General features: G+C 41.9%; 1 protein-coding gene across 2 annotated transcripts in view; it reads right to left on the reverse strand.

Annotated features, from left to right (window-relative positions):
- Positions 1 to 12,210, reverse strand: part of EP400 (E1A binding protein p400) — a 657,563-nt gene that overhangs the window by 587,252 nt on the left and 58,101 nt on the right. The window contains exons 3-4 of one of the 2 annotated variants that reach the window (XM_086942654.1): positions 11,894 to 12,004; positions 9,218 to 9,308 (exon numbers count right to left, since the gene is read on the reverse strand). In XM_086942654.1, the coding sequence (XP_086798780.1) occupies positions 9,218 to 9,308; positions 11,894 to 12,004 (202 nt within the window). The remainder of the gene's footprint in view (positions 1 to 9,217; positions 9,309 to 11,893; positions 12,005 to 12,210) is intronic. The other variant, XM_086942653.1, reaches the window with a different exon arrangement.

Below are 12,210 nucleotides of genomic sequence, written 5' to 3' on the forward strand. Positions count from 1 at the left end.
GGACTCTGTGAGGAGCACGATTTCTCTGGGAGGCTCAGTTTACAAACCTTTCCAGCAAAATAGTAGTTACTTTTATTAAGAGCACAGACCACAGCAAAGAAGAAAAACTTGCAAACTGTACCTCCTGCAATGAGCTCAGGAATGAAAACAGAGAACCACCCAAAACAAAAACAAATTGGCCTGTAGTGAAGTATATAATAAAACTGTTAAAAATCACAGAAGTTTTCAGTGAACTAAAACACTGCTACAGTTGAAATAAATATGGCAGCAATATTGACCATGATATGTATATGTAACAAGGACTTCAAGATTTTGAAAATCACCCTTAAATTGGCCTTGAAGCATCTACCCTGGTCAAACCCCATTGAGGAATTTAGAAACAAAATTATATTAGCAGCAGTGCCTAGGCACAATGACACAGCTAACAAACAGAATATTCATCCTATGTTGTGACAGCAAAAATTGGAAATTCTCAATAAATACATAAAATAATTACTCCTGGACCCCGTGCCATATTAGTTCAGAATCAAATGCCCAACCAGTGCAGGGTGGAGGACCCAAAAAGACCACTTAAGAGGCAATTGGGCAATACATTTTGTTATAGTTTAGTACCCATTTCCAATAACAACTGCTGTTTGACTTGCATGAATACGGTAGTCAGCCTCTTGACATAGCAATAATAATAAAATGTAAAAAAAAGAAGAAAAAAAGCTTAAGATCATCACTGTTTTCCGGCCAAAAGGATAGTATCATAAGCAAATATCAGAACACGATCTGTTTGGTGCTTTACCCGAGGGGCATCTGCTCTGACCACCATTACAAACGAAGACAAATCATGTAACAACAAAAAAATTTACTAGAGTTGGGCCCGGGTCATATCTCTATGTAAGGTTGTGGAGAATGTTCATCAATTCGCATTATTTATCCCAAATAATATCTGAGTAATTTCATCAAAGTAGAGTCTTTTTTAAATTAAATTGAAAAAAATAACCATTTTCCTTAAAACGAACATACTTTTCTAACACAAAGGAAATTGTAGACCGTTGTTAAACGGTACCAATGCTGGCTTGAATTAAAAAAAAAATCAATTATATTCTAACCAAGAGGACATACGGCTATCACTCACTCGGCATATCTTCCCCTTCAGTACCTCAACATCACTGCGGGCTCACATGAGACTCACAACAGGCAGCGCAAGAGAAGGGAAATTGCAGGTCAGGGAAGGAACTGACTGACCTCCCAGTGCCCGCAAGAAGTCCAGCTGCCCTGCGTAAAACGAACACAGCTTGCCTCTGAAGTCCAGCATGCCGAGGGCAATCATTCACTCTGCATCAGGACATTCCAAGGAGTGGTGAAACACAAGCGGGCTCCTTCACCACCACAACCCTCACTATCACCATCAGCCCAAACAAAGAAGGTGGTCAGGAAGAGCGAGGGAGTGGGCACAGCAGATTCAGGTAGGGCTCACTGACCCCCTAGTGTCTGAAGGAAGACCTGCCCTCAGACGGAAGTACTACCATAATCAGTTTGCCAGAGAATCCCAGCCTGGTGTTTCAAGCTAAGCTAATCTCAACAAAGAGCCTCCCCCTGAACCCCAGACAAAATATACGATCTGTAGAGGAGTGAAATGCCTACACCCATGAACTAAAGAGGTAAATGAAGGACTAACTACACATGCACTTATTGTTTTTAAACACTTTTATTGGAGTACTACAAACCACCTTTCCATCCTACTCTAATACTTAGCTCAGACTATCTAAGCTGCACTTATAAGCCTTACTGTTTTCTGCTCCCTTGTAAAGTGTTATTTGTACTGCTGGCCATACAGGTTTTTGCTACTGGGTGATTTTAATTACCACGCCGATGACCACTCCGATATGGAGACAGTAAAACTAATCTCTTCTATGACAACCCTTGATCTGAACCAAAAGATTACGGGTCCTACCCATCAAGCTGGACACACGCTGGATCTCTTATTCACTAATTCCCCTAATATTTGGACGGACTCCCCTACTCCATTACTGTGGACTGACCACTACCTGGTGAAATTTGCTATAAATACCTGTACATTGGGAATGCCTAGTAAAATAAACAAAAAAGGATGCAGAAATATGAAAAAGATCACACTTGCTGCCTTCTCAGATAACTTCCAGAAATACCAAATCGATCTGAAGGCTAATGTTAACCTAGCAGCAATTCATCTGGAGTTAGCCATCGGCATGGCACTTGACAGGATTGCCCCTTTACGAATGGTCAAGTGCAGGGAGAAGCTGTCAGCCTGGTTTACTGACCAATTAAAAGATCTTAAGACCTTGACAAGAAATGCCGAAAAAATATGGCGGAAAAGTAAAAACTTAAATGACCGTAAAGCCTATCAAATCCTGCACACCAATTACATGAGGGAATAAGAACTGTTAAGAGGACTCACTTAGCTGAACGAATAATCAAAGCTGAGAACTCTTCTAAAGAGCTTCACCATATTTTAACCCCTTGGCTGCTAGGTGTTTTCCCCTCCTGTGCTGACTTTTTTTGATTATCATTTTACATGACGAGCTCAGCTCGTCATCAGCACAGCTCAACCGTGCCTCATGACGAGCTGAGCTCGTCATGAGCATGGAAGGGGTTAAAGGAATTTACTTCCTTTAAAAGTCCACAATCAACGCCAAATACCGAAGAGTGGACGGAACAGCTCTCTAAATTCCTAGAGGATAAAATCACAAATATATGCAACTCCTTCGGACTAGACACTGTATCCACTCAATACCAAGACCAGGACTCATATATAAACGAATCGTCCCCGAGGTGGGCCACTTTTGAACTGTTTGATAAGGAGAAGACCATAATAGTAGGGCGGAAAATAAAATCAGGCTCCCCAAATGATCAATTGACTTCTAAACTGTTTGCCATTCTTGCCCCGGCGCTAGTGGATTGTTTTTCAAACCTTTTAAATAAATCCCTGATAGAAGCTGAGGTCCCAAAAATTTGGAAGGCGGCGAGAGTGAGACCAATATTAAAAAAATTTGGTGCAGACGCTAATGCCCTTATAAATTATCGTCCCATTTCCTTGCTGCCATACTCAGGAAAAGTGCTGGAAGCATTTGTAAACGAACAGTTGTTTAACTATTTGGAGAATAATGACCTACTTGACCCATCACAGTCGGGTTTTCGTGCTGCCCACAGCACGGAAACAGCACTGATTGAAGTTGCTGACAACATTAAGCTTGCCTTGGACAAACATCAATCTTCTATTCTTGTCCTTTTAGATCTGTCGGCGGCCTTTGACACCATCTCCCACCAGATCTTGGTTAGAAGGCTGTGGGAGTGTGGTGTCAGAGGGCAGGTACTGAAATGGTTTACCAGCTACTTGGCCAACCGGACGACTACAATACAAGTAGATAAAACCTTGGCCAGTACTCGACCTGTCATTAGGGGTGTACCTCAGGGTTCTATCCTGAGCCCCTCGCTTTTTAAAATTTACATGGCCCCCCTGGCCAAGGTGATCAGGGCATTTGGCTTTGACGTGTAATCGTACGCCGATGACACGCAAATACTGGTCACACTTGGCCCCGATGTAAATGAGACAAAAGGGCGTTTTAGAAACTGTATGGTAGAGGTAAAAAAATGGATGGGCCAAAACCACCTTAAGTTAAACGGCAGTAAGTCCGAGGTCATGCTGTTTGGTAAAGTGAGTGAGCACTGGACCCAAGACTGGTGGCCATCAGAAGTGGGGGGAGTGTCCCGCCCTTAAGGAATCTGTCCGCAATTTAGGTTTCCGCATGGATAACAAGTTATCCATGAAGGACCAAGTTAACCATACTGTGGGCACCTGTTTTGTAATTATGCGTAGTTTACGCAGGGTCTTTAAATGGATACCAGCTGAAGCACGTAAAACTCTGGTTCAGGGCCTGATTGTAAACAGACTAGATTATGGCAATTCACTACTCCTTGCCATAAACGAGTGCCATATTAGGAAACTGCAGGTTTTGCATAATACATCTGCTCGTCTGGTCTTAGGCCTTCCCCGAAGATCTTCTTCATTGCCGTGTTTGAAAACCTTACACTGGCTCCCTGTAAAAAAAACCTTAAGACCTTATGTCTGGTTCATAAATACTTGTATGGACGGGGCCCACAATATTGGACCCAAAAACTCACCTGGCACATACCTGGCAGGCAGTTGAGATCGAGCACTAAGTTATTGCTCACGCCTTTCAGAGCTCAAACTGCCAGGAATGGTGGTCGTGCCTTTTCTTCTATGGCACCATCCCTCTGGAACAAACTACCTCTGAGTCTCCGTACTATTACTGAACATATGAATTTCCCCAAAAAATTGAAAACCTGGCTTTTCTGCTAAACCTATCTACGGCTCACCTCGTTTTCAGGACTGTCTGCATGCACCATGAGACTCCCTTGGATGTGATATGTGCGCAATACAAATGTCCAGACTAGACATAGCAACATGTGCTATACAGCTTAACCTAGACATACCACTCTTGAAACTGCCTCTTCATGGTCGGTGCTTTCTGCTACTACACACAAATCGATGGAACTGAAGCATTCCATGCTGTTAAAATAACTACACAAACACCAAACCCACTTGAACTTGGTTAATTGTGTTCGCCTACAAATATCACTATGTTACTACCCAATTTCAAATGATTTACTGTGCTCTCTCCTCAAAGGAACATGCCCATTTTCAAATAAAAATTATGCTTTCTCCTCCATGCTCAAATATCTACAACCTATCACTAATAGCCAATGACACTGCTTCATATTACTCACTAAATATCACAACTATACAACATACCGTGAATCAACTATTTAGTGCTACACCACAACTCTCCCATACACCCCTCCAAGCACAACCAACAAATAAATTCTAAAACTTTACCACAAAATTCACACCTGAACTGATTCCACTTATCAAAACTACCAATCCATCCTTGGCAAAAAAGGGGTATGGAATTCCAATTGGTTGATGCCCAAGACATATTGTTTGGGGTCAAGAACAACAAGTCTTCGTGTTCATTTTGTCCACTATTCAAGCATAGCCAATCCCCTGCAGCACAAATCTGTTTTGGGAGCTTGTCAGTGGAGCCCTTAAAAAGAGCAATACTGGGTAAAGTAATATCACCATCATAATATGGGCCGATTTACTTACTGCTGACTTGCAAGTTAAATAGGAACCTTGGAAAGCCTTTTTTTTTAAAAAGACTCTTTTGGGCCTCCCAAACAGTTTGATGACTCAGGCGATAAATTTGGAATTAGGTATCGATTTTTAAACACACTTAGCTTGTTCTCAAGCCATAAGCGTCCCTTATACCATTAAACCGGGAAACATCCTTTACAACGCAACTTTTACCACGCAGTGCCTTTACGACGCAACTTTTACAACGCAAACCATTACAACGCATTGCGCTGGGGGGCGCTCTAGGATAGGGAATAAGTTTAGCTTACTATCCAACACCTTCCCTACTATCCACGGGGACTGGAGTTGGAAAAGTAAATTAAACTATTCACTATCCAGCGCCCCAAAGCACTATTCGTTGTAAAGGCATGCGTTGTAAAAACCACGTTGTAAAGGCATGCGTGGGTGAAGCATGCGTTGTAACGTCATACATCCCATAAAACCTTTCTCCTATAGTTCTCAAGCCCCAAGGTTCCTCTATAGAATTCAACTTATCTCTTTTTTAATGCTGAAAGATATTATTCAAAGGCCTGATGATCTTTCATGGCTCATGGTAAAATTTGTAAGTAATTCCGATTTAGGAATTTATATTTTCCAGATGAAGAATCGAGGACACTAAATAAGGTAAAGAGCATTCACTGCATTGGGGACAGGGAAGGCACATTAGCAGGCAATAGATATTACTTTGCTGCAATGTTATCTGTAGGCCACTCATTTAGAAGCCTGGGAGCAATTGAGATCTTCCCATATTTGTTTCAGGTCCCCAATAAACAAATGCCGAGTATTATCCTTCAATGTCGAACAGGAATAGACCCAGGTCGGAGAATTGCTGGCCTCAGAGGTAGATAACTTGAGAATAATGGATACAGTCTTTGTGATCTAAAAATGAAATACTCTTTAATCCATTTTCTCTTAAGACTGCTCCCTCTTTTTGAGGGAGAAGAAAAAGATTTTTCAGAAAGCATGGTAATAGAACTAGTAGCGAAGCATGAGTTACTTTATGTTCAATATAAAATTTAGATATTGTAATTGCAATTACAAAGTACATTATGTTGACCCGGATGAGATCTTTTTGAATGGGATTCAGTCGACCATCTTTAGGAAGATCCTGAGAAGTTTACAAATTATTTGGGTTGCAGTTGTTGAGCTGGGATGTTGCAAAATACTGCAACGTGGGGTTAACCTGTGAATGTCAATAGGGTTTAACCCCTTCTTTGCGTCGGACGGCTCCCGGCCGTCCGACGTCACAGTGGGCGTGTGCAGAGGACGGCCGGGAGCCGTCCAAATCCCGCCCACTCATTATTTCGCCCACGCCGCTGTCAACGGGTTAAAATCACTAATTATCCCTTCACTATTTATATGACACAAAATTGAACTATGGACTCTTATTTTTGGAATCTTGAATAATTTTTTGCATTCTGTCTAATTAACTGAATTAGCTGGATATTTAAGGCAATAATTATTTGGCACTTTTAGCAGTATGTGTATCATATATGTTTTTTGGAACTTTTGTTTCGTCCTTGGAGAAGAAGATAAACTTTTACACCATGCACCATCAAACTTAACCCTAATGTCCAGACTCCTATTTTGTCTGCAGGCAGATCATACTAAGCATGTTTCAAATGTGCACTGGTTCGAACTATTTAAAAAAAAGTACTGCTACCCACTTCTCTCCTAACTACCAACCAATATCTTCCTTTCTCTTCTTTGGAAAAATACTGGAAGGTTTAGTCTTCAATTGACTCACTCTCTCAGTCTATTTAACTCCCCAATCAGGTTTCATTACTCTCCAGTCCACTTGACTCACTTGGTATCCTTCCTTGTTAACATAATCGGGACCTTTGGCTTTCCAAGTAATTTCCAATGCAGATGAAACCCAGCTCATTTTAAGGCTTGATAAATCAGTTTCAGAAATAACAGAATACCAAATGGCGTCTCCCAGCAGTTTTTTAGTGAATGAACAGTAGTAACCTCTTGAGAAGCACTACTGGGCCGCAGTTCTCCCTTGCGCCAACCAGTGTGCAAAAGGTCAAAAAGGTTTGGCTTATGGACTGATGAGCATCTTAGCATGTTGTCTGAGACTAAAATGGTTGTTTTATCCTGCTTCTTTTAAATGTTTAAATGGAGATCCGGACAAGCATTTTGTCCTGAAATTCTCACAGCGGAATAGTTAATTCTATGGCCAACACTATGTTTTTCTATACGAACACTAGCTATCTGGGTGACAAATACAACTGAACGCCTTGTATACAAGTTCAGAAACTTTGACAGACTCATTAGAAGCTTTTTTTGTCACAAAGGTTTCTTTTAGTTGGAGCCCTTCTTTCTGAAGATCCTGATATAACATGGAGCAATTCATTCAATCGCTCTGAATGTCTTTTTCTAATACCAGTTCCTCCTTTCTCAAGACACAGGTCAGGGAGGCGTCTTTTTCTCTTATTGGTCCCTTGATTTGGAATGTCCTCCCTCTTCAACTGTGCAAAATCCTCTTTCCCACGTGTTTCCATTTCATCATTCAACATATTGACCAAGTTCTTAAACAGACCACACAGTGGTACAATGCCCGTACATCTCCCTACAAGAAAAATAACTTGTCATGTGGTGCTGCCAGTTTCTACTATCTCAACCCCAAAACACAGTTTTATATAGGTAAGTCCCTGAAGCCGAATTCAGAAGGTTTCTTCTTCAGTGGCAGTCTGTGCTCTCTGCAGAATCGTGTTCTACTGCCTTTAATACTTCAAACCGATAGGGAGAAGGTGTGAGACACAGAGAATGTTAATTAAAGAGCCTTGGAGCTGTCGGGGGTTCAAGGACTGTTCAGGGAGCAGACACCAGCTCCCTCTACCAGCGGGGCTCCAAGAACAACATGACCTCTTGCTTTAGGCACTTAGCCTTAAAGCGCAATTTCTCAGAGTTAACTTGAGGCTGAACTGCCTTATTTACTAGCCCAGAGAGGGAAGTAACAATGGGCAAGAAAGGACACAACAGAGGACAGGCAAAAGCTGAAATACATCAAAAAAGCCTTCTGTGTCTGATAATTTCTCAATTTCGCTGGTGTCAGTGAAGCCATCATCTTTTGTGACACAAAACGATTAGAAACAGCTAAAGATTAAAGATCAGCAACCTTGGCAGACATGAATAATGTGCCAGCTCCAGCCAAAACACCACTGTACAGCAAACATGCAATCCGCAATTAGGGCATCTCTCATATATTTTGAGCAGGAATTCAGCAGGTCTGACTTTGGCCCTCATGCCAATGCATCCACATAAAGTGCACATTTTTCCACTGGTAAAGTGTCACAAATAGAAAGCAGTTAGAAAGAAAATGACTGACAACTGTTAACTTACATTTAATCAATAATGTGCCCTTTAGTGAAATCTATTGGCTGTGTCTAGGGGCTCCAACAAACATAATTTCCCCAAAATTTAAAAACAAAATGCAGGGAGGTGGAGAACGCACAGGGATTAAAACCGAAAATACAAGCAGCCCTGTAGCAGTGCACAAATAATTAGAAATAAAAAATATTAAACAGTGAAGGAGGAGTATGGAAGTAGTAGTGTGTGGACTGTCAATGCACTCCCCCCATGGAGTGCTAAAAGCAACATTTAAATAATTAGATGTTTCTCATCAGCAGCTGAAGGATACACTGATTCAACCAACACCCAGTGAGAATGAAATGGTCCATGGTCGGGATAATCATCAGAACACGGGGAAAGCCATCAACTCAGAAGCATGGAGGTAAGGTAGACAAGTGTTAAACCTTGAGCAAGGTTGAGTACTCAAACCTCACTCCAACTCTATATACCCAAAAGGTTTATTTGGCAACCGTGTAGGTGAGATCTAAAAATAAAATAAATGCAGGATTCTGCAAATTTATATTGTCGACCATTTAATTCCCTAAAACATACAAAGGGTGAAATGTAGCCTTTACTTCAGAATGAAAATGTCCATAAAAGGCATATTATCCTCCTAATGAAACTTTAAAAACTCAATTCGCCGTGCACAGAAATGATGAAATCGAGCCAACTCACCTGCCTGCGTGGCTGCAGCCTGCCTCTTGTAAGCTTCAATTTCTATTGCATTTGCAGTCCCCGTCACGGGGCTCACTGTATGAATTTGCTGCTGATGGGAATGGAAAACAAAATCATTAAATGTACGAATCACCTGAGTGAGACTGCGCGTACACCATACTTGAGTGAAGGTAATCAAGACACCAGAGAGTTGCACTAAGATGCCTCACAGTGCACAAGGTAGAAGCACAACTGAATGTGGAGCCTTTGCAGTGAGTAGAACAATGATGGTGCCTGACCCAGCCACGTTCAGAAGCAAGAACACAGCTTTCTGTCCAAACGAGTCTGCAGCTTTGTGAACCTAAACATGTTCATATACATCAAGTGCACCAGGAAGCCTCAACTAGTGGAAGATAGTACAATCAGGACTGAAGTCAGGAATTATAATAAGTTTTAACCCCAGGCGGCAGTCTTAAAAGAAATAGGAAAAAATACACCTGAAATATAATAACTCTACTAAAGGACTTGTTGGCGACATAAGAGTGGCTTCTTACTTACTTAGCATGCCTGCTATGGTTTAAGGACATAGGAATACTAGAATACTGCATTTTCCCCACTGTATCAACTAATTTCAAGGTCATAAATTTAGCTGAACTGATCTTGTTATATTAAATATTTTTTATCTTTTTTATTGGAAAGGACAACGCTTGAAAGGGGTCAGAAAAGATATGTTAATTGGAGACCGTTCCCAGGTGATTTCACAAAATAGCTTCATTCCCTTGACAGACCCGTTAATGTACAGATCCACAGATCAGGCGCAGCACTACTCTCGCAATAGTTGCCCAAAGGGTATATATATGTAAAACACGGAACTCAAAATGAAGTCCAATTGCGAAAAGAGCCCGGATCCTCAGATAAGTTGGCTACCAACAGGAGCCTATTAGCCCAATAGTGGTGGCGCAAGCATAGGTAGCAGGCTTCCTCTGGCGAGTTCATGGATCAGCAATGACCCCATGGAACGATTAGGGAACGAGGGCGAACTACCACTAAACCGGCTTGATGAAGTATGCAAGCTACATTATGACACTCTGGGTCAAGCAAAACATTTAAATTACAGCACAATTAGCAGAGCAGTCAGTACATTTGTTTTTACATATTTTCAAATGGCAAACTATACTTGTACATATAATACATTTAACTCCTAGTCAGCAACCTCCAAACTGTAGCAGTCTGCACAAGGCAGGTCAGCTGAAAAGGCAGTCAGGAGGAGGTTTGGAAGACATGGTGGCAGACTGGTAACATCCAAGGAGTTCTTGAGTGCTTATTTCAGAAATATATGATCATTTAAGGCAGTGATTTTTAAATGAATTCTCTGGTTGATAAGCAACTGAAGGTAGTAGATTATTGATTGGTAGTAGAGACCCCGCCAGTGCCCACTGATTTACAAAGACATCCATGCACTACAATCCATTTGTGTTGCTAGCAACAATATTTATAGGATTGGTATGCTGCCAATTTGTGCAATCTTTTCGCCTGTTTTATCCAAAAAGATGTTAAGAGAAAGAATAAGTAAAAAAGCTGTAAGACACTGTGAGGCTGGACTGACAGAGCAATCTAGAAACAGGACTAGCCCAGACTGTGTTCCAATGAAAACATAACAGCTACCAAGACACTGCGCCTGCGCCACCCAAGGACCCAACGCACCCAGAGCTGACCAAATACATTGCCTGGCATCAAATGATTTCCATAAGGGTCAGCACGTTAGAGGTAATTGAATCGCTGACAATTTTAATCATGCTATCAAAACAAGGTAAATAATAGTGAAAATGTGTTTGACAGGAAGGTCTGTTTCCCCTGTAGGATGGCGGTGCACAGTTCCGGATAGAGACCAGGCTACCGGTTTATGTGTTGCAGCATTCCCAAATGCAAGCAACACGCAGGAGCAGTGTTGCTGAGTCTTCTAACAAGGGATAAATTCACCTGTCCTCACTGTAAATCTACAAACAGGGTAATGCTCTGTCTGCCTAAACACAAAGTACCGTTGCTCAATGTTGCGACCAGCCATGCACATAACACTCACCTGTGTAGACCAGCAAGCTACCAGAATTAAACATGCACCATTGTAATCTACTCTCAACTATATGGCAATATTTGGTTTTGGCACCACACACGGTGATATCTGCATTCACAAACCCAACTCACCCGGATATGCATAGCACAGAAGGGTCAGTAGACAGATTACATGGGTTGAAGGAAAGAACAGCAAGCATCTCTCCACTGAGACACACCGTGTCGGAGCCCACCAACCCACAACTGTTGAAACTGTAGTCTCTGGACATGCCACACAGGACAAACAGCCACAGTGAGACAGGAACAACACAAGTAGGACACACCACATAGGATGCAGGAATGAGCAGAATGCAAACATGTTAGAAGTCAGTACACAGAGCAGCATGCATGCGAGGCGCTGCGAAAAAATGCCAAAGACAAAAGAATGCTAAAGTAACTGGCTGCCACCAAAAGAAAAAAACATGATCTCATGCTGAGGTCATTAGCACCTCTTTTCTTCAAGTGAGAGTGATGGGCTGTGGTGGGAAAGAAAAATACTGAATGCTGCCCGGAGGCAGAACATTTGGATGGAAAAAAATGAACGTCTGGGATGAGTCGACCAGTTTTGTTTAGGAGAAAAAAAGGTACCTGAAACGGTTGCTGCTGTGTTGAAAAAGCAGCAGAAACATTGGGAGGAAGCTGGGTTGCAATAGCAACTGGCGTCCCAGTCTGTCCATCCTTTCCTGTCACAACTTTTACCTGAGACGAACGCAGTTTTTGGAGTGGGAAAACAAAATAGAAAAGGGACAAATATATTTCGGTCATTCAAACGGTCTTGGCATAACTAATCAACAAGTGAACTGCAGGCACAGTGCCCCTGCTGCAAACACCTCAAGCACTCTATACTAATGGAATCCAACGGCCTGGAGGGGAGATGCAGCAAAAGGTCCTGAAAGGAAGCCAGA

Source organism: Lissotriton vulgaris, chromosome 11 (genome assembly GCF_964263255.1).
Source record: "Lissotriton vulgaris chromosome 11, aLisVul1.2, whole genome shotgun sequence".
Taxonomy (NCBI): Eukaryota; Metazoa; Chordata; class Amphibia; order Caudata; family Salamandridae; genus Lissotriton; species Lissotriton vulgaris.